This window comes from Electrophorus electricus, chromosome 7 (genome assembly GCF_013358815.1).
Source record: "Electrophorus electricus isolate fEleEle1 chromosome 7, fEleEle1.pri, whole genome shotgun sequence".
NCBI classification, from domain to species: Eukaryota; Metazoa; Chordata; class Actinopteri; order Gymnotiformes; family Gymnotidae; genus Electrophorus; species Electrophorus electricus.
The window spans coordinates 18,023,834-18,047,292 of NC_049541.1; the positions used below are offsets into that span (position 1 = coordinate 18,023,834).

Consider the following 23,459-nt stretch of genomic DNA (forward strand, 5'->3'; position numbering starts at 1 on the left):
TGTTCCCTCATTCGCCAGACCACCTGGAGGCTGTTATGTAATTATTTTACACCTTATTTAAGATTGTTCTGTTTGCAATAGTTGTTATCGGTCATTGTATGTTACGCTGGCTTCTTTTTTTTTTTGTTAGTGCACATTTATGTTTGGTTTTGTTACTTTCATTAAACGTTCCTTTGCATGTGACATCTATATAAATTCTAAGTGAACACACCGATTTAAGAAATGATTAATTTTACAGAATTCAAATTCTTTTTTATGGTTTCATCAAAACAACGTAAACAATGTTGCTATGCCCCAGGTCTCGCCATGAAGCACCCCCACTCTCTCAGAGCACAGGTGAGGACTGTCTGTAAATCTGGACATCCTGTGAGCTGTGCATTTAAATAATTTGAATAACTGCACTGATCAGTGCAAGACGTGACATATTTCACTAATTCCTGAATAAGAATAAAGTGTGATAAGTTCTCAGTGGAATGGTCTCAATAATGCTTGGACAATCTGCCTTCGGTAACTGTCTTACAAAGTCTGTAGATCCTTCTCTCTGAGTATAGTTTCCCTTCTGGTTACTGAATGTCTAAGAATAGCAGCTCTCTCTCTCTCTCTCTCTCTCTCTCTCTCTCTCTCTCTCTCTCTCTCTCTCTCTCTCTTTCCCAGCCAGTCTTCTATTTTCTCTTTAATCTTTCACTCTGGCCTTGGAGCTGCAGTGGTGAGAAATATTCTCTGTTAGAAATATTTGGCTCATTCCTGGCTAATAATTGTATGAGAAACTAAAAATGTGAGCCAAAACTGTTTTAATGTTGATTAAATGTAAGACTCAAGTGAAAAATTCTGAAAAGCTAATTTAAAATAAAATTAGTATGATAAAGATATGTTTTATATTTGATGTGATAATTAGCAATATTTGATATGATATTTTTGTATGTATTTTTTAAATCTTACCTGAGCACTTTACTCCAGCATCTTCATCATGCTCACAGTTATGTTCCCCCCACCCTTCTGATCTACAGTTCTTCAGTGTAGACTCTGATCCACTACAGGTCACCTCATCCATCCAGATTGGTCCTGATCCTGGTCCAAAGTGAGCATTACGTACTGCAGCTCCAGCCTCCCCACAGCCCAGCTCTCTACACACCACTGCAGCATCTCTCATATCCCAGTCATCGCCACACACTGTTCCCCACTGTCCTCTATGAAGAACCTCCACTCTGCCAGCACAGCGACTACCACCATTCACCAGCCTCACACTGTCTGTTAAAGGGAAAAGAAGTGTGTGTGTGTGTGTGTGTGTGTGTGTGTGTGTGTGTGTGTGTGTGTGTGTGTGTGTGTGTGTGTGTGTTTGTGTGTGTGTGTGTGTGTGTGTGTGTGTGTGAGAGAGAGAGAGAGCGAGAGAGAGAGAGAGAGAGATCTAACTACAACTCAATGTTAAATTAACATTCAATGTTAAATTAAAATGCTAACAGATTTCAAATGAAACATGTAAAGAGCTGAGACAAAATAAAATAAAGAATCAAATAAGAATGAAAAATATAAAAGTGCATTTTAATTATGAAAATTATGAAAACATTTTAAATTAAATTAAAAAATGCTGTTGAAGTTGAAAACTTGTTAAAATTAAAGTTTTTTTTTGTGTACAGACTTAAAAGTATCTGGTGTCAGGGCTTGTCTAACACACTGTTCCATTTAAGAACAGTATAATAGCTAAATGCTGCCTCTCCATGATTAGTCTTTACCTTGGGCAGGACTAACTGACTAGTTCCTACTGATCTGAGAATGTTTGTATAATTGAGTGTGTACTTACCAGCAGTAGTGAGTGAGACTGTGGACATCAGAAGAATTAAAGTCAGACAGCTGTCCATCTCCCTCTGCCCTGCACACACTCTGTTCAACTCAGCAGGAAACACAAGCTTCACCTCCACCACCCCAGAAAGACTGAAGGAACTGGGTCCCCTCAGCCCCCTATAGAGAGAGAGAGAGAGAGAGAGAGAGAGAGAGAGAGAGAGAGAGAGAGAGAGAGAGAGAGAGCGATCTCCTCACAGCTGCCAATCACAATCACTGTTACCTTATTAGACAGAGAAGGGGAAATCATCAAACATTCTACAGTGACAAATCAGAGGATGCATGTTTGACTTACTCCATATATATCAAAAGAACGTCAGCGCGGATGAACAGAACTCCACCTCCCGTCTATAGAGGCGTCTGACTGAGGAGAGTGTGGTGAGAAAGTCACCAGCATACAGGAGACTGATTTCAGAGAGAGGAAGCACTCAGTGTAGATTCAGCTTTAATGCCACCTGCACACAGCTGATCTAAACACTGATTAATACTGTATCTGACAGACAAACACAAAGCTAATTTATCACTCAAAATAAACTAAATTGAATAGAAAAACATCCAGAGACTTATATTTTAATAGCCTAAAGTAAGAAAGATGACGCTTGGTTTTCAGTTATTTGAAAGGAAGCATATAATAATGAAATTATGACTGCAAAATAGAAAAACAGTAGATAATTTAATAAAGACTTTAGAATATATGTTTTATTACAATTCAATGTAAAAGTTTTAAAAGCCTTTATATAGATAATGATAAGATGTGACAAAATCATTTTGCCGTATAACTGTAATACATAATTCATCCACAAGATGGCAGAAGAGGATTATGAATTTTGTAATCACGACGTTGAAACAGATATTTGATTCTATTGACAGAAGAAAGAGAAAAAAAATCGCCCTCACTAAAAACACATAAGAAACGCTCTATTTTTCAATGGGCAGTTTTTTTTAAGTAAACCAAGAGAGAAAGAGAACAAGTGATACTGTCACAGAGAGTATTATTGTATTCTGAAAGGATTTTGAATACAGTGAAATATCCCTTAGAGTTTATGAATCACAACTGATACAAATGCTTTTGTTTGTTTATTTGTGCATGTAGTGGTAACATGAACATAAACTTGACAAACATGTAAACATTCAACCACACAACACATGCACACAGAGACTAAACAGTTTTACACACAATCACAAAAGTACTTCCCATTTTACTGGGTCGTCAATGTCCAGTTCATTTCAGTTCAGCATTATGAAACTGCCGTTCAAACTTTGTTCTTTTTTTCTTTGGCCCTCTTATGGTCGGCTAAGGTACTGCAGCACTTGAGTGTCCTGCTGCTCTACAGCAGTTCAGGCTCTGAGCTGTAAGGAGAGTGTCTGAGTGAGATCCCACATCTCTTCAGCTATCCTGCAGAAGATCATAAGAGTCACTGGCAACCATCTGCTGCTCGTCAGTCTGTAACTGTAATTATGCATAACTGTAATCTGTAACTGTAATTCTTTTACTTACCTCATCTACTGGGAGGAGGGGGTCAGTTGGGGCAGGTGTGGAAGGGCTGCTGTCTTCATTCTCATCTTCCTGAAATCCAAACACTCATATTTGCATACTGCATATACACACTAACAGTCTAATTAATTTTCCTTTTATTAAATCTTTCACCACATGTTTGGAATAATTTTTCTGTTTGCATATTAAAAACATGTTGCTATCTTGTGATGCACCATGTCCACACTAACCTTGAAGTAGTGGAACTGGAAAGGCTTGGATTGCTGGGTGTAGAAATGGTAGGCCACAAATGCTCCAGCCACGATAAGGATGACGAGTAGCAGAACACCGATGCCCATCCCTGCCTTGTGGGCAGGGTGGAGGGAAGGGGCCGAAGGGGGTGGAGCTTTCATTGGTCCATGCAGCACATGGATGATCCCATTGGATGCAAAAATGTCAGATTCGATAATGTAACGGTCATTGACATATCCAGAGGAAGCCTGGAGGCAGAAAGGATCTGTTGAACTTTGTTGGTAATTATTTGCATCCACTAACACAGTTTTCAGGAGACATTGTGCATGCCTGATTTAGACTTGAAGTAAATGTAATTATTTAGAACATCCACTAGCTATAATGCAGCTTAAATGAGGTAAATGTTTACAAGTGTCTGGGGGCTCTGCAGGCTAGGAACCCCTTTCACACTGAGTGTATGTCCCAGATGTGTTCAAACATGGCTGACGTTAATGAGAGCTTGCAGCACCAGAGCTCTCCCATCCAGCAGGTGGTGCTCTAAATCCCTGTAGGACAGTGTCTATTCCAGAGAGAGGGGGAGTGTGAAACACCTTTAATCTTGACTCATGAAGAATGCAGACATCTGTGTGGTATGCAGAGGACCAAGCAACCTCGTTCTCATAGAGACCGTCATTATCAGGCACAAACAGGGAGGACTGGGTGGTTATGTTGCTGAGACGCCTCACAAACTCTTGACCTGATGCTGAAGTTCTGGAGCAATTCAAGATTTGCTGGGGATGGGAACAATTTATAAGACCAGTCAGTGTCAGTTACTGGGGAACATCAGAGCCAAATCTGGTGGCAAGAGTCTGATATGAGTGCATCTGATATCAGTGCATCAATGTACACAGCATAGAATGCTAGTCCTTAAGAACTACTCTGATAAAACCAGAAGTAATATGTTCTGGTAACAACAAACTGGCTGTAATGCAGTTTACTCAGGAGTGTTTTCTTTAATACTCCAGGGATTCTGTTTGGAAAGTGCAGAACATGTTTTTCATGCAGCTTGTAAGCTGTTATACTCACTGACAGAAAGTTGGAAAAGTTGGGCTTGGAGGAGAGAACCTGTAGCAGGTTTCCAGTGCAAGTGTATCCATCACCAATGTAGCCCATCTTACACTCACATTTCACATCTGGTAAAACAATAATATTAACAAATAAATAAACATGCGCGTGCGTACACACACACGCACACACACACACACGCACACACACACACACACACACACACACACACACACACACACACACACACACACACACACACACACACACGCACCATCTATATTTAACAGCATGGATTGTTGTATTAAATGCAAACTTGAGGCTCAGTATAGTTTGGCTTGAAGTTGGAATTAAGGTTTAAGGTTGTTGTTATAGTTAAATATTGGGATTATGGTTTGAGGCTGAGGTTATGGTTTGAGTTTGGAGTCATAGTTGAACTATGGGGTTTAACATGTTCAAGTTCAAGTTTGGTTTATTTGTCACATATATAGTCATACACAGTACAACACGCAGTGAAATGGTGGAGAGTGCTCTGTCCAAACTGAGGAAGACAACCAGGGGTGCATAGAGAAAAAAATATATATACAGATAAATATATATTCTATGTATGTACAAAAATATATTAACAATGTATGTACAATATATGTATATTATGATTATATACACAATGTACAATGTATATGGTTGAGTATATATGTACACAATCTACAGAATGTACAGATCCATTGTATAGTACCATATCTACAGTTGTTGTAACAGGTTAATTGAGTATAAATCTAAATCTATATATACAGATGTACAGATATACAGTCATGTTTAACATGTTTTATGTTTGTCATACACCGTCATAAGCTGCATGGTCTTACCCTTTGGCCGGTAGCAGAACGTGTCCCAGGTCCTGCTCTGGTCAGTTTGTTTGCCGTAGTCCACGATGCCCACATGACCAAAGCCACATTTGAGGTGGGAATAGCTCATGGGATAGGCCACGCGCTCCTGCTCGAGCCACCCGGCAGAACACAGACTGTACCCAGCCTGCGTGGCCCACAGATAGGACGTCAAACATACCGCACAGCCATCTCTATCTCTTGCTCAGATGCTCAGTGTGCCTACTTGCATCTACACCCACCTGCTGAGCATAGGACAGTTGTGTGTATGTAGCAATAGTGCCTCCCTCCTGCTTGCAGGCCTCCTGGGCCTGTGTGTAGTTGAGTTTGTACACTCCCAGTGGAGAACGGTAGTGGAAGACCCCAACGGTCTTATCTGAGGTAAAGCAGTTAAAGTGTAGATTACACATTTAGCCTCAACCCTACAATTTCACCCTGATGGCCAAGAAATAAACAGCTATCCATACAGTTACTTATATTTCACTCAAATAGAGAAACAATGTGAGAATTTTCATTCTTGCAGGGTTTCCCTAGTACAGACCAAAGAAAGTTGATATTCTGAACAAACAGTATTACAGACAGTATTTTATTACAAAACAAATATGGTGGGCAATGACTGGGAAACCTGGAGAGGAGTGACTGGGAGGAATGTTCTGCCCAATCTGAAGCAAGAGGTGGGATGTTATTTGACTTCTGTACTATCCATGATTGGTGTACAACAAAGACAAAGTCTGAACACAAGGCTGCTCATAAGTGTACATATTATCAGAGCACCTTGGGCCAAAGGTCAGTGATTAACCTTGTGGTTGTGTCATCTGACCTGAGGCTATGTTTTGAACACGCATGTGGAGAGAGGTGCGCAGCTGTCAATAGATCACAATCTGGTGCTGAGTTGGATCAGATGGCAGGGAACATTCTCGGTCAGACCTGGTAGCCCCAAACATATAGTGAGGGTCTGCTTGGAACCACCTTCCCAAATGATTTGAAGAGAGCTTCTTGTACTTTCTGGAGTAATTGGGGACACTGAGTATGGGTGGACCCTGTTCAAGATCTCCATTGTGGAAGCAGGTTCATTGTGGCTAAATCTTTTTCAGTGCCTGGTATAGCGTCAACCCAAAAACCCGGTTGTGGACTTTAACAGTGAGGGACACCTTTAAGCAGAAAAGGAGGCAAGTTGAAGGACATGGTGCTCTCCTGGGAAAGAGTGGCACACTCCCTCTGGGTGAGAACCTGACCCCAAGTGGAGGAGTTTAAGTAACTCAGGTCACAAGTGATGGCAAGAGGAATTGTGATATCAACCATAGGATAAGTTCAGCAATTTCTGTAATGTGGTCACTGTGGCAGACTGTAGCTGTGAAGACGGAGCTGAGCTATAAATTCAAGTTCTCAATTTACTATTTCCCAACCATAACCTGCTCATGAACTTTGGAGGAGCGTAAAGCAGAGCCGCTGTTAAGAGCAGCCAGTTGAAGTGGTTCAGGCATCTGATAAGGATGCCATGTGGTCACCTCCTGCCGTAGGTATACCAGACATGGCCAACAGGGAGGAGGACTATGGGTAGACCGAGGACATTCTGGAGGGACTACGTCTCCAAGCTGGCCTGGGGAAGCGTGGAGATCCCCCAGGAGAAGCTGGAAGAAGAAACCAGACCCCTGGGCTTCTTTGCACATCCTACTACTCCTGTGACCATGAAATGGACTACGTGTAGAACAGGATTGCAGAAAAGATGTACAGTGCTACTGTCCAATCACTTACCAAATCAATTGTATATTAGGACATTCCAGTTACACAGAGAGAGGCTGAAACTCTCACCCTGGTAGTGCAGGTCAGTGCACTGAGCGTCAGAGTGACACTGGCCGTTATCCTGCATGCAGCGATTCACTGGAAGCACCTTCAGCTCACACTCCAGACCATCACCAATGTAGTTAGGCTTACACTCACACTTCTTCTTATTCTGGGGTTTTACAAACACACACACACACACACACACACACACACACACACACACACACACACACACACACCATATAAAAAATATACAGTTCATTATGCAGGTGTAGAGGAAGGTGTAGGTGTAGAGGAAGAGAAGCCTGCTCACTATTCCAGTCATTGTACAGATGGCATGCTCGTGACAGCCTCCGTTATCATCCGTAACACAGGGGTCCACCGGCGAGCAGACATGGCCGTCTCCAGAGTAGCCCGTCAAGCAGGTGCAGTTCACCTTCTCCTCCTTCTGGGAGCAGTTGGCGTTCTTCGAGCAGCCTCCATTCCAGAACCCGCACAGGTCAGCCACTGGAGGCAGGGGAAAGAGATTGGAGAATGGTTTCAAGTGAGCCATCATCTCCGCTGGTCCGATATGTCTGTTGAAAGAGAGGTCGAGCTTTTCTCGATCGCATCTCATTTCCTACACAGACCAAAGACTAAGGGAGCACAAGCCACTACTTCTGTCTGTCAGGTTGTTCCTTTCTGGAGAAGTAGTTGCATTGAAGGAGTGGTTATAGGAGGATGAGAGCTGAGGCCAGACTGGAGAAGTGTAGTGTTTACCTGTGCAGGTGAGCCCGTCTCCCTCGTAAAATGGTTTACAAACACAGGAGTTGGCACACACCGCCTTTGCATGGCAAGCAGGGACGCACACAGGGCTGTCGGCTACGGCATCAGAAAGGCAGCGAGGGTTTCAGCACAGATACAAGGAACATTCACATCCCCCATGCTGTACAAACAATGTGGAGATGTGGTGGGTGTGTGCCGTACCCAGCTTGTGTTCACACTGTGGACCAGTCCAGCCCTCATCACAGAAGCAGGAACCTGTACCGTCTGGACTCTCATCACATGATCCATGTTCAGAACAGTTACAGGCTGTGGGGACAGGAAGTGAGGGGGAGAAAAAACATTCAATAGAATTTCCACTTCCTCCATTCCACCTGAAAAAGCTTTTCATGGATATGATTATGGCACAGTGCTTGTGTCATTCATGTGTGGAAAACTGAATGTATAATTAAACTGTCTCATACTAGCAAAAAGTCTAGTAAGATGCATACATAAATTCACATGCTGTAGTTCACTATTCAGCTTTGCAAACACTTTTCAATTAGATTATTACATGTTCAGCAGAGAATGTGACCTTTGCACTCTGGTCCAAAGTGGCCATCTATGCATAATTCACAGGCCACTCCCTGGTACCCAGGAAAACATGTGCAGGTGCCGTTGCCTAGGTGATCCTCATCACACTGTCCATGGTTACTACAGGGGGATCTTGGTCCTCCAGGACAGGCTGGAGAACAGGTTGTAGTGAGAATATCACACACACAAAGCCACCATCACTTTCACTGTTATTATGCAAAAGCAACAATGTCTAAGAACCCAGAAGGGCCCAAATATAGCTGACATCAAGAACATGATTAGTGAGTTTTAGTAAAATGTGAATGAAGTCTGGACTACTGTACCGAGACAATCCCTGCCGTAGTAACCTGAGCAGCACTTGGGCTTCCATATGACCATGGTGCACACAGACTGACATCCAGCATTCACAGATGAGAAGCGTCTGGGCAGGTCGCACCTCTGTATAGACTGCATTCCAAAAACATGTTAAAATAAAATGTAACATATAGAAATGATTAGTCTTAAGGTAACTACAGGAACATACTCAAATGAGAGATCTTCATGGAAAAATACATATAAAACAAAAGTAATATCTTTCACATAGTGTTTGTATGAGTTGGATGAAGCATTTTTGATTTTTTGGAAAGGTAGTCATTTATGTGTACATAGTGAAATGGGCATGGATTTGTGATTAGAGAAAACATACCTTTGGTTTACTTATTGAAGGGCAATCAGATGAGACTGTAACAGCACAATATCTGCAAGGCATCTACCACAGGAAAATAAACCATTTATATAATCTTTATATAATACAAAATGAGAGTGCAGCATAGCTAAGAAACATTTTTAAAATAGGAAGTATGTAATTTATATAATTTGCATATAATATGCATGCTGCATATCAGTAGAGGATTTTGTCAGCATAGATCGGAATTATGTGGAACTTACTGTGATGTCTACAGTGTCCTTCTGATCACAGCGCCCCCCAAGGCTGGGAGGTGTTAACAAGCAGTCAATACCATAAACCAAGCCTCCATTGAACTTTAGGTTCCTCTTTACAATCCGACAACTTTTGTCACTGATGTACAGTTCACCCTACAAAGTGAGTGATATCAATAATATTAAGTATGGTAAAGTAGCCAACTTAACTTTAGAAATAACATTCAATCCTTTTCAGCATGGCTTGTTTAAGATGAAGGGCCCAAGTTCACACACAGCACAACACTGAACTACAGATTGGAAAGTGCTCTCTGTTCCCTGATTGGTCCTTGCTCTCCTGAAGCTCCTCTCCTGAGTCCAAGACTTTTCCATCACTCACTATTTGGTCCTCTCCGACGCAGCTCACAGAGATGTCAGAACCCTGAAGGGTCTTCATTGAACTGAAATGAATCGTTTCTGCAGACTGCATCTAAAAAAGACACATACAAAATCATTGCATATATACCCAGGATTACAAGGGCACAAGCTTCAGTTTCCTCTATGGCTGGAACTTCCATCAGAAACACAATGCACAGCAGGCATGTGGAGCTCTAAACAGTGACGTAGGTCCTCCTGAGCTCTGTCTGAACAGGGTCCAGCCTGCTACCATCTGCACTGAATGAACTTACTGCCTTACCTTCATATCATGGAGGACATGGTACTCCAGGTACTCCTTCAGCTGGGCGCGGTTCTGCAGGCCGAACAGGAAGTCCTTCTGCTCCTGAGGCAGGGCAGCCATGGTGGAGTCGGTGGGGAGGAAGAGCGTGACAGGCTGATGGAGGCGGTCCTGCACCCGCTCCATCACCTCCGTGTCCTGGCAACAACAGACCAAGTCACAAAAGTGTGGAGTGTTTTCTGCAGAGCAGAAGCCAGCAACACTTTTTTTGAAGGTTTTGCTTTGGGTGGTCCATTTACATGGTTGAACGCTCAAAATAAAATTTATTCCAGAACCATTTGATAAAAACAAACCATAAAAACAAAACAAGCAAACAAAGCAAGCAAACAAATACAAATGAACTTGACTCCCAACTTTGACTTGTAGCTTTCATCACACTCTCGTCCATACTGCCGTGTGTATGGTACAATACAGGGACAACTTCTGAACAGATCATACCATGCAATTCTAGTACATCTAAACCTTTACTGACACAACTATATCATGTACAACTCTATCCACACCTTGTATTTGAACATAATCCATATATTCTATAATAGAAATGTGTACATCTGTATATTTCACAGCTTATATATTTATACCTTCTGGAAACACAGCATAAAGGGTGTATGTTAATGTGTATATATTCTGTATTTAATGTGTATACATTGTGTACTTACAGACTGTGGGGGACTATCTACTCAAGCTTTTCACTCACTTTCACATCTGTGCTAAAGTGACAACAAAAAAAGTGATTTGATTTGATTTTTCTTGTACGCACCTCCAACAGTTTGAAAAATGTCTTGAAGCCGTGTTCATTTGCTACATCTTTGAGGTCAGGCTGCCAGAAATAAATGGTGAAATAAAGTCCAGGTTAGAGGTCATTTGGTGTTTTTGAATAAATCTCTAAGTGCACTCCCTGTACAGCTGGTGTTGTTTGCTATGTTTGGGAACATGTGGAATCTAAACTTCATTCCTGTGCTCTCAGTAGTTTAAAGTGACTTAATCTAACAGTGGAAGTTAAATTTCCTCTGAAGCTACTTCTGTAAAAGAGGCAATAACAGGTGCTGAGGTCAGGGGTTTGCTATGTGAAAGCTCATTTCTTCAAAGTTTTTTTTTTAAATAAATAATAACAAAATAATTCCTAGCATCATTTGATAGATGAGGAAACCTGGATTTATTCACACCATTAACATTAGATCAAGAGATTTGTCTGACAAAGTTGGTCAAAAGAGGCAAAACCTTCAAGGGTATTTACTTTGCTGCATGATAATATCACTGAACTAGTGGTTTGCATCTTCCATACGCAAGACAGTCTCAAGATAAATGCCGACACCTACGAGGCTGGCAGACTTATTCATTCCATTCAGCTTCTGGAAGCTGGGGGGGATGAGAACCGTGTCGATCTCGTGGAAAATCCCGTTGTTGCTCTCCTGATCGCTGTACACCACTTTGGCCTTGTTATTGATATATATCGAGCCCTGCACACAAAGCACAGTTTATACATCTCAGTAGGACTGCACGGAGTGAAGTGGCTCTTTTCTGTTGAGGTCAGCATGCCGACCTCCCAGTAGGAGATGGTGAGCGTTTCCCCGCTGAGCGTGGTGAGGTTACGGGGCTGCATCAGGTCCTCCGGCATCAGGATACGGCATGACACGATGTGGTACAGGACCAGCGCTGCGTTGCTCTCTTTATTCTCTGGCTTCTGGTACTGGGAAGTGATGCAGGATTATGATGTGACCGAGAGGACTGTTGGTCCAGTCATTCAACATGCACACTGGGCAGTTTCATAAAACACTTGGACGTACTTCTGCCTTTTTAAGTGCCTTATTGTTAGGAGCAAACACAGTGTATGGACCACGTCCTTGTAGGAAATAAGCATCAGACCACTGAAAGCATAAACATATGCTGATTATTTCCTGCCTGCATTAACTAATATTTTGTAACACAGGGTTCAAGAAAACAGAAAAATAATGATTAGAAAACACATAAATAATACATTTCAAATGAATGACTGAGACTCACTAACACACTGTAGAAGAAACTTGTCAGCTCTCTGTTTCGGAGCTCCTGAAGGCACAATGGGAGACACATTTAAGTTAGTGAAAATGAGATGGCAGAGAGTTTGTGTGTGTGAGCGAGAGCGAGAGCGAGAGCGAGAGAGAGAAAGCGAGAGCGAGAGAGAGAGCGCGAGAGCGAGAGAGAGAGAGCGCGCGAGAGAGAGAGCGAGAGAGAGAGAGAGAGAGAGAGAGAGAGAGAACGCTCCTTGGCTCTCACCTGCATGACGTTACTTTTGCAGGTCATCCCATCTCCCATGTAGTCCTTGCGACAGGTGCAGTTCCTCTCACCTGGCCCTGTTATCATACAGATGGCTTGCTTGTGGCAGCCTCCATTTTTCTGACAAGGATCAGATGAATAGATTACAGCTATTCACATTCATTTATTACGTTAGGGCTCAGTGCAGTCACACATGCCAAACCCTGTGATGCCAGATTACATGCATACACCAGCTACTTTAGGTGAAGGCAAAACAAGGCAAGTTTATGTGTACAGCACTTTTCATACACAGTGCCAATTCAAAGCACGTCAGACAAACACACAAAAATAGTGAATGAAATAAAATAATGAAATAATTTTATTGTTTTTCATCCCGAGATCTATAACCTCAGGAAGTTTTTGTGAAAAATAGTTACATCTGATTTACACAGCAATAACTAATACATGAAAATAAAAGATGAACAATAAATAATGATAAAATAAAGTGCTGCAGATATAAATTAATACAGAGAGCTCAATTATGACCAGTAACACTTTTAACCTCAATTTAAAAAGATTTGGGCCACATCTAAATTCATCTTGGAGTTATTATCAGTCATGCATAAAAAAAAAGAAAAAAGAATGCTGCTTCTCCGTGTTTGGTTTAAATTCTGGGCTCCACATTCTGGGCCTTGTATCCTTGGATCTCAGAGACCTACTGGGTTTTTACTCCTTGAGCAAGTGATCAAAATATATACTAGTAGTCAACTGGTATTAGTCAACCTGGTTGGAGATAAAATCAAAAGTGTCCAAGGTCTTGTTGGAACATTAAGCCTTTCTTAATACCCTTATAGTTTCTTAATATTCATTTGATATGGCCAGTAAAGGTCAGTCCTGGGTCTATTAGATCTCCAAGAACTTTCTAAGGCTGAGATTTCTTACTACATTTTTAGATCCCTAGATTCACGATGGGGAACAATTTAGAGATTCTCTGCTCTGTTGCCAAATATCATAACCTCTGTTTTGTCTTTATTTACTTTCAGGAAATTCTGTCATTCAGTTATTTATGTGCTACAAACAGAGACAGAGTGTCTATTAGGATAATCATCCAGTGAGAGAACTAAGTGTATATGTGTGTGTCATCTGCATAACATTGATAGGAAATCTTATTGTGTTGTAGAACTGGCCTAATCGGAGCATGTATAGCTTAAATAAAAGTGGACCAAGAACAGATCCCTGGGGATTCCACATTACAGCTGTCTTCATTACTACCTATCTGGACAATGGGAACTCCAGACTTCTTAATATGATCCAGAACACTTTAGGAGAGGTCCTAAAATATCAGTTAGTTAGTTGATCGCCACTTTAAGGTAGAAACGGCCAGTGCACAGTTAGAGACTGAATATCCGGTTGCTGTACATAGTTTATGTTGGCCATCATTAAACTCTTGATTAATGGTATGATTTACAAGGCTGCAGCTGACTGGTTAATTTTGGTCAGTGGATCTCAGTTCCACATGTAAAAACCCCAGCAACACTCCTGTGCATGATAACACTCTGTACCTAATATCTAGTGAGTGTAAGTACAAGATAGGCTGCTGAGTGCATTTTACAGGCAAATGGGTTTTGCTGTGCTGGGCTCATAGTCCAGAGGCTTTCTTACCTTGTAACACAAATTGATAGGATTACACTGCTGTCCATTTCCAGAGTAGCCTGCTTTGCACACACATGCTGTCTGAAAGCATAGTGAACAGTGCTTTTATTTCTTCACTTAATTTTTGCGATTGAAGTCAAATTCAGGTATATAAAACCAACTGGGTTGCAGCCTCCATTACTGGGAATCAGAACCTGGTTCATAAGTTAAGTTTGTTATATAAGTTGATATTAGTTTTAGAAGTATTAGTATTAATAATAGTAGTAGTATTAGTATTAATAGAATTCCTCTAGTAGCATTAGTTTTAGTATTAGAATAAGTATTTGTAGTAGTAGTAGCAGTAGTAGTAGTTGTTGTTGTGAATCTACTAAAAAGCAATACTCTAGCATTCTGTCAAGATCTCCTCTGTCTTTTGTGTCTTTGCTGTTGGCACCTCTCGGGTCTTTCTGCCTAACCATACACCTCCTGCTTTGGTTTTGGCTCCTTGCTCCTCCTGGGAGGTGTTCTTTACTCCTCCTCTAAGTAGTCCTCTTTAGCTGTCCGTTGACTGCTTGTATACTCCCCTGTTGTATTTGGCATTAAGCTTTAAGTCTTATGTTCACTCTCTAATGTTCTTAGCCTGTAATGCTCTGCTTGTTAGATTGCTTAATGGCAGGGTTTTGATTGTTTTGTGCTGCCCTTACGACCCCTAGGTTACACATATGAAAACCAAGCACAGATGCACATGCGCATGCACATGGTCGGGGAACCAACCTTGTTTGGGCCTGTGTGTACACAGTCTGCATAGGCATTGCAGCTTCCACTACCGTCCAGACATGGATTGATTGCTGGAGAATGAGAGGGCCAAAGTCATCAACATGACGCACAAAGGAATGGACAGTACACTGGCCCCAACAGCACATTACAGTGCCCAAACACACACACACACACACACACACACATGCACACTCAAGCATGCACACAAACATGCACACTCAAGAAACATCACAACTGAAACTGAGACATGTCAGACTTACACACACACACTTTTCCATCCCCTGCATAACCTGGGTTACACACACACTTCCTGCGTCCTGGGATACTTATCTTACACACAGCGCTGGAGGAGCATCCGCCATTATCCTTCGCGCAAGCGTTCACCGCTGAGGAAACACACACCCACACACATATACAAACAGAGCCGCGTCTCAAATTTCACTTTGTAACGTGACAAGGGGCAAAGCTTTAAACCACTACCTATCTGTACAGTATGTACCGTTGCCCTGGTAACCAGCTGCACATCTACAGTAATATGAATTATCTGCTACGTTCAGTAGACAACTGAAAACCACACACACATTCAAACAAAGTTATAACAAAACACGCACATTTTAAGACAAATATAAAGGTATATTAGAGGTCCCAGAAAGAGGAGTATGAGCATGAGATGTTTCAGAGAGTGAGAGGAGTCAGAGAGAAGAGGGGCTGAGAGTGAGAGGGATCAGGGAGTGAGAGGGATCAGGGAGTGAGAGGGATCAGGGAGTGAGAGGGGTCTGAGAGTGAGAGGGGGCTGAGAGTGAGAGGGGGCTGAGAGTGAGAGGGGGCTGAGAGTGAGAGGGTCTCACTTACTTTGCACTGGTGTGGCACGTCCCTTTACATGAGTCTGTGGTTATGGCTGAAATAAAACACGGAGCTAAGTTTCTTTTCTCATCACAAAAAAGAAATTAAATTTGTGTGTGTGTGTGTGTGTGTGTGTATGTGTGTGTGTGTGTGTGTGTGTGTGTGTGTGTGTTTGTTTGTGTTTGTGTGTGTGTGTGTGTGTGTGTGTGTGTGTGTGTGTGTGTGTAATTCCTCACCTATAGAGCAGAGTATTCCTCTCCATCCAACGTCACATTCGCAGGTGCCATCCCCCTCCTGACCATCATTACAGTGACCATTCACACACTTACAGTCTGCAGTGAGAGGAAAAGAGAGAAAAAGGGAAAAAGGGAACAAATACGACTGAGAGAAATATGTGGAGGTTTAACAAGCTTTTACCTGTAGTGTATTGGGAACTTACATTGTTGTACATTACAAAGGTACGTTACAAAGGTAGATTCCACGGCGGAATACCTTGGTCACAGTGGGTGGCGTACTTTCCCGTCTGGCAGGACTCGCAGGCTGTGCCGTTAAAGCCAGGGTTGCACCGACACGCTCCTGTACCATTAATACCGTCCACACACACACCGTTACCAAAACAGGGCTGGCCTTCTGGCCCTGGACAGCTCTCACAGTTAACACCATAAAAGCCCTCACAACACTTCCTTACCTACAGAGAGGGAGGGAGAGAAAACAAGAGAGGGAACCTCCCTCCAATCAAAACTTAATGATGACAAAATAACAGTAAAATCACATCAGTGTTAAAACATACTCAATCCAACAAGTGCAAAATTCAGCACCATCATTTAAACATCTTACAGAAGAAAGGAATTTAAAAATCTCACGTACGATGGTCCGTTTTTGACAGGAAGCCTCACAGCCAATGAACATCCCGTGTTTCCTCCTGCTATATGCACATTTGGTCCTTTTTATGGACTTTGGGCAAAAAAAAAGAGACAAAATCAGGACATGTCAGTCTGCTCCATTTAAATGTTCATTTTACCCAGAAAACCCAGGTGAGACTGAAGTTTTATTAACAATACAGTGACACCGATAAAAACAAAATTATATGAACAAGAACATAATATTGAATTCAATGCAAAAATGTAAAAATGGAAATTTAAATGTAAAAACAGTAAATGTAATGTAAATGTAAAAATACCATTAGCCACATCTATGAAACACAGCCACACTCCCAAATGAGCACTGAATGAATTTAAAAAGCTAAACTAATGTTTGGTTAAACTGACTAGATTATGGTTGTAAACAGTGGCACATAAAGTAATTAATGTGTGTGTTTTAGATGAATAGCTTGTTTTAGAGATGTGCCATTGATTTTACCGTGAATACTTGCTGGGTTCCAGGGGGACAACGGCTCTCGGTTGGGTGAAAGCAGTCCATGCACTGCCCCTGCATACAGTGTTATTCCAGAAGATCACAAACTCATGCCTGACAAACAGCTCAGCAAAGTGGGTCTGCCCTGTTGCCTGTGAAGGCGTGCGGCGGGTGAGAGAGTCTGGGAGAGCTGTGCACAGCAGAGGGAATCACCTGGACGATCTTGGTGGGCGCTGTGTCACAGCGGTTCCTGGGCACCTTCAGTACAGCAGACACTTCATGGATGATCCCCTTAGAAGTCAAAATGTCTGTAGCAGTCACCAGAGCCTTATTCACCCAAAACTGAGAAGGAAAGACAGAAGGAGAGAGAGAGATTTATTAAGTGTGCGGCTCTCGATGCCCTCTTTGTATGAAAGGGTTCGACTGTTCCTCATTCACTAGCGTTACTGTGGGAAGACGGAGACATGTTTGTGTGGGTCTGTGAGTGTCTTTGAGTCTCTGTCTGTGAGTGTCTGTCTGCATGTCTGTGAGCATTTAGGCTCCATTTTCCACAACTGACTGGGAACAGAGTAGCTGTTCTCATGGGTACTGGGTGGTTTAACGCACATCTCTCCTACATCCCATATGTTCCTATGATTTCCCCGTTCACAGGGGTAAAGAGTCGACCTACGTTACTGTCTTTGCAGAAAATGCCTATCTGATAGGAGAAACCCAGCATGGTGTCTTTGTACAGGCTATCCTGCAGGTCCGCCTGCCTCAGGGTGTCACCCAGCACAATGTGGTAACGTGTCACATTCAGGTCCTAGTTTGGAGAAATCACACACTATCACATATAAACAAACACCAAACATGTGTGTGTGTTTGTGTGTGTGTGTACAGTACCAATGAGCTTTCTCCGGTGTTCTTCAGATATTCAGTAATAGCACTGTCCGTAGGTGCGAACAATGTAAAACCAGAGGCGCTCTCCATTTCCTCAGTCAAGTTGAATTTCTAAAGCACCAGAAAAGCTAAATTTAATCACGTTAATGATGCTTACACCATAAAAGCTAAGGAGAGACAATCATATCCTTCCCTGTGAGAGACTGGCAGTATGACAGACCTACAAGAAGAGCATTAGGGGATACCCACAAGAAGCATGTCCCTGAAGAGAGAGAACTGTTGTCTCTGGTTCAGCACCTCAAGTAAACCTTCGCTCAGCTTACGATCAGAGATGAGAACCTGGCAAAGAAACACCAGTCTATCATTTCCACTACATAACAGTACGAGGATTCCACTGCATTTCTGAGGGTTTTTTTAACACTTGCTGTGTCAATCAGGTGAATGAATCCATTCTTGGCAACAATGTCTCCTGATACAATTTTAGCTCCAGCCACTCTGGTGGTCTAATGAAAAATACAGAATATACCCAGTGAGAAAATCCCCTTCATTACAGCCTTTTTTAAAATAAAATTGCTTGGAATGTGTAGGTGTGTGTGTGTGTGTGTGTGTGTGTGTGTGTGTGTGTGTGTGTGTGAGTGACTATAAAGATAGAATGATAGAATCCCCACAGTCTTTTTACCTCATTGGTCCAGGAAACAGGAAGTGTCTTTTTCAAAAGGGAAACTAGTTCTGGAGAAGGTGAATTCCGGAGCTCAGCCAAAGCAAAGAACCCAGAAACCATGTGACTCCTGAGGACAGAATGAACACACCAATTATGAGCAACCATTAAGAGTCATTAAATATCATATGACATTCCACTGCATTTCATGACTGACCACTGTTGATTTTACACCAAGAGCAACTGTGTATGCAACCCAAAGAGATGTGGCAAGGTGACAGATTACACTAGTGCAGATTACACTGTGATAGTGAACTCACTTGACCAGACTTGGAAGGTTGCTGACGGCCAGCCAGTAATCCCGGTCGTCTTTGTTCAGGTTGCCGATGGCTTGTTCCGATGGCACAAATAGAGTCATGTTCTGGCCTTCGGTCAGCATGTCCTTGAGGTCTGCTCGCTGCAGCCCATTCCAGAGGAGACACTCAGAACACCCGTAATAATTCCCCACAGAGCACACATATTACCCTTTACCTCTGATATACACTTTGCCTCAGTCCTTCAAAGATCAGTTCCAAAAAGTGACTTAGGAACATATTAATTATTAACACAATCTGCATAAAAAAATGTTTTTATCAATAATTTAGATAGACTTTATATCTTAATTCTCAAAAAAGTACAGACTGAAACTTAGTCAACCACGTATTGAATTCACTCAGATCAGGATTGTTTTCCACGTCCTTTAGAAGAAAATGCAAATAATCCTGTTTATGTGCGGATATTCATGTTTCTCAGTGTTCAGATGTTCATATTCAGTGTGATTAAATTCTGTGAAGTCTAACATATGGCAGAGCATTATCTAAAATCACTGAAATACTAATAAACCGTGTAGTATTCTGCTGTCATACCTGTGCCAGGGTTCCATAGCAGATGCTCCCATCTCCTGAATAACCCATCTGACATACACACTCAAACCTCCCTTGATTCCCATACAAGCAAGAAGCCTGGAGGAATAATGTGATCATTTAACTCCCACAATAATGGCATGACCATCTCATGTAATGGTGTAATGCTATTATGATGTTAACTCATCTGAAAGTGTGTGTGTGCGTGTGTGTGTGTGTCACACTAACATGCTGATGACATCCTCCCATTTGATCTACACACTGATTGATAGCCTCACAATCTTTCCCATTGCCACGGTAATTCTTCTTGCACATACAGTAATTCTGGAAAAAAATAGAAAGAATGACTGACAAGCTCAGCAAACACAGAGGCTGAATTAATGTCTGGATGGATGGATGTATGGATGGATGGAACAATGGAGATGTACAAAGGACTGATGTAGAGTAGGCAAAAGTGGCTCTAAGGCAACATCCATGACACATTATGCTGTGCAAGTGCCCTTAGTCTAGAGTCTCTGCTGGACTGAGTGTCTGGGTTAAGCAGCAGCCCGTCTCACCTGTCCTGGGCCTACGTGGACGCATGACGCGTTGGGATGGCACCCGCCTCTAGAGGGCTCCACACAGTTATTGATAGGCTGGCATTCATCTCCATCCTCTTTCCACCCCTTCAGACACTCACACCTGCGGGTGCCTGGTCCAGTTTTTATACACCTAGCCTGAGAGAGAGAAAACAAAGACATTCAGAAACACACACACGCATTCACACATGTGCGCGCGGACCAACACACACAAATGCATTCTTGACCTACGTTGTTACTGCAGCCTCCGTTGGGAGGTGAAGTACACGGGTCGCTCTCCACACACAGGAATCCATTCCCTTTGAAACCCAGCTTACACACACACCTTGAACAAAGATACACAAGTAAAATGAAACACACCTCTCCCTGACTGGAAAAATTTGTTCCTTCACATCTTCATACCATATGATGAAGTGAATAAAAAAAAAAAAGAAAACAGCCTTACTTCTACATCTTAACCGAAACCGGGGTTAAGAGCAGATTAAGGACGGGGCAAATGCGGGGCACTCACATGAGCTCTCCTTCGCTGTAGACACAGTCAGCATGGGTGTGGCACGGCTGCTTGGGCCCGCAAGGCTGGGTGTGCTTATCACAGAGCTGCCCAGAGAAACCTGGTTTGCAGGAGCCTGACTTACACGTGCCGTGGGCTTCTGGGCGGTTGTCACACACGCCCTGCACACACCCGCAGGCTGGGGTACAGGAAAGAGGTGAAGGGAGATTACTGAAGCTCTTATGACAGTCGAGGCTGATAAAGATGGATCTGATCTATGGATATGGGAGGGTACTCCGATGCTTCTGGAGTCGTACTTTGGTCACAGGATGGGCCGTACTTGTTGGGGTCAGCACAGTACTGGCAACGGGACCCTTTGAAGTTGGGCTCACACTGACAAGTGACATTGCCATCTATACCCTCGAAGCACTGAAACAAAGGGAGAGTTGTGAAGTGGGGTGTGCGTGTGCATGTGTACCATGCCATGAGAGGAGCAGGGGGCAGTGAATCCAGGCGAAGGGGAACAGTCTGATCCAAAAATGCCTTTACAGCATTGTGGGGTCTTCACAACATGGAGAAAGAGAGACATCATGTCCTACTTTAGCTTCAGTTTTAATACAAAACACCCAAAATGCTGTACAAAGAACATACAAATCTACTCTGCTCTTAAGTAATTAGTGTCAAAATTCAGGGATAAACGTATCTACTGGAGGTTTACTTTATGACAGTGTGACTTTGTGCCCTGAGCATATGTAAGTGTGTTAGACCGAACTACTGCACATGCATTGGCTGGATTCTCTCTTATTATAAATAAAACAAAGAAGTTGGCATGTTGAATCTGTGGAGGTAAAGCCTCATAATGAACCCAATCTCACCAGTCCCAGAAACTTTGGCTTATTCTATTATTGCTGAAACTGACATTTCGATGACCAGCTCCTATAAGGCTGGTGCAATGCATGCTAGAGCAGAGCTGGAACAAATGAAGTGATTGGTGTTGGTTCTCATACTCACAGTACGGTTCTCACTGCAAAACAGGCTGCAACCCAGAACAGGAACATTCAGGCCTAGAGACTTTTTCATGTACACACAGCCCCTGGAAAACGTGTTCTTCACAAAAGGGCCACGAGGGAGAGAAATGTAGATATACAAAGATAATTTAGATATGCACCTCAAGATAGACACTAAAAACCTCAAACACAATCAACCTTAAACTCTTTTCTATCACTCAGACAAACATGCAGCTATAATGATTACTAGGTATTTGTAAATCTTCTGTAAACCTGTTAATGATAAAATGTTTTGAATTATATGACTTCAGTCGGCGTACAATAATAAAAGTTATGAAGAAGGCATCTTCTTACCATTGAGACACCTGTTGGACAGGTGGACCTGGTGACTGATGAACAGCTCACACACAGACCCTGGAGACAAAAGACAAAATGGTCTTCCATAGAAGCTCTCACTCCAACAAGCAAAAGTAGCTTTTTTTCTTAGATGACGTGGGATTCTGCAGATTTAAATCAAACGCAACTTCTAGATGCATGGCCAAAACTCACCTTATATTTAACATTTTCAGTAACGTCACACCGATGAGGGAGGATGGGTTCTATGGTGGGCGGGATTAGAATCCCATCCAGCGAATAGAGACGTCCATTCTTTGCCTCAACATCTGTCTCAACCACCGCTACCCCGTTGATCAAAATTTGACCCTGATTATGAGCAGAAACCATATTGGGAAGTGTCCATCCAACACAAACACTACTTACATACCTAAACATGAATGAGAATCAGCCAGAGACTTTTTATGACCGAATAATAAATGGGAATAACTGACATGCCACAGTGTACCAGACCACATTCCTATTTGAACAACTGTAAATGCAGCTAGAGGTGGTCAGCATGTGTGTGTTTGTTGACTGACTCCTTCTTCTCATACATTTTAGCAATGCCAGCATTTCCTGGTGAAGTGTTACATGAAATGAAGTGTGAAAATTCTTGAGTACTCACAACAAGGGTGACATTAAATGCTAGAACTTGATTAGCCATGGACACAGTCTGCGCACTTGAGATGATATAGCTAAAACTCAGCTGATTTCAATGCAAGAAAAGAAGACATGAGTGTAATTACAGAAAAAGACGTTTGGTAGCATCATGTGTAAAGTTTCAATATGCTATGCAGAAGGGACACCACATTCCTACTACATTGTCCAAGCAGAAACACTCACCTGAGCAGAGGAAACAATATGGTTTCTCATCAGTTGCAGTAGTTTTGAATTGCCCTTCAGAGATGAAAGGAACAGAAATATAAAGGGAAAGATCAACTTGTTTCCAGTTAAGTGATGCTAAATATAAAATACTGTAGAAATTTTGCAGTGCAGACCCACCTCATCAGATACAAGGTAGTCTAGGTAACTGTCCTTCAGTAAAGAAAAGGTGGTGTTTCTTGGAGCAAACACTGTGTAGGGACCTGCCTCGTCCAAAACAGCCACCATGTTGGTTTTCTGATGCAAAGAGACAGACTTAGAGTTTCATACATGCGCATTTACTGCATATGTAGACATTTCTGACAATTTTCCAATACCTCAAGGAGAGACTTAAATTGGGAGAACTTTCCATTGTCAGAAAGAATCTTCATCAGGTTTTCCTGAATTCAAAGAGCAAATTCTTAAAAAAGAGTTTTATTTTACTTAATAACTCAGAAAGAAGGATTTCCTGATTTACAGCAGTATTATTAAAAGCATCAGGCTTGTCTGAAGAACACACCTGACTGTCACTTATAACAGTAGGAGGGACCGTGTCCATCATTTTATCAGTGATGTGGATCACTCCATTCCAGAAGCAGGCCTTTCCTACGGCTGCCACGGATACG

General features: G+C 42.3%; 1 protein-coding gene across 1 annotated transcript; it reads right to left on the reverse strand.

Annotated features, from left to right (window-relative positions):
* Positions 1-3,173: 3,173 nt before the first annotated feature.
* LOC113569628 (stabilin-2-like) lies at positions 3,174-23,082 on the reverse strand. The gene is given in 53 exon segments (XM_035528536.1): positions 3,174-3,232; positions 3,335-3,403; positions 3,562-3,810; positions 3,972-4,121; positions 4,213-4,332; positions 4,628-4,734; positions 5,473-5,638; positions 5,733-5,866; positions 7,303-7,444; positions 7,589-7,782; positions 8,035-8,136; positions 8,242-8,346; positions 8,612-8,761; positions 8,934-9,057; positions 9,296-9,358; positions 9,538-9,684; positions 9,908-9,997; positions 10,205-10,381; positions 11,004-11,063; positions 11,563-11,703; positions 11,787-11,933; positions 12,031-12,111; positions 12,248-12,292; positions 12,500-12,619; positions 14,141-14,212; positions 14,885-14,958; positions 15,148-15,273; positions 15,372-15,451; positions 15,740-15,785; positions 15,967-16,062; positions 16,223-16,418; positions 16,598-16,684; positions 17,090-17,158; positions 17,297-17,425; positions 17,754-17,885; positions 17,966-18,073; positions 18,212-18,301; positions 18,388-18,465; positions 18,642-18,750; positions 18,941-19,077; positions 19,298-19,357; positions 19,526-19,621; positions 19,751-19,846; positions 20,080-20,238; positions 20,332-20,425; positions 20,612-20,789; positions 20,908-21,019; positions 21,069-21,152; positions 21,602-21,697; positions 21,952-22,011; positions 22,147-22,299; positions 22,598-22,678; positions 22,975-23,082. Coding segments are annotated over 53 exon segments (5,898 nt in total). The 3' UTR covers positions 3,174-3,223.
* Positions 23,083-23,459: the final 377 nt, after the last annotated feature.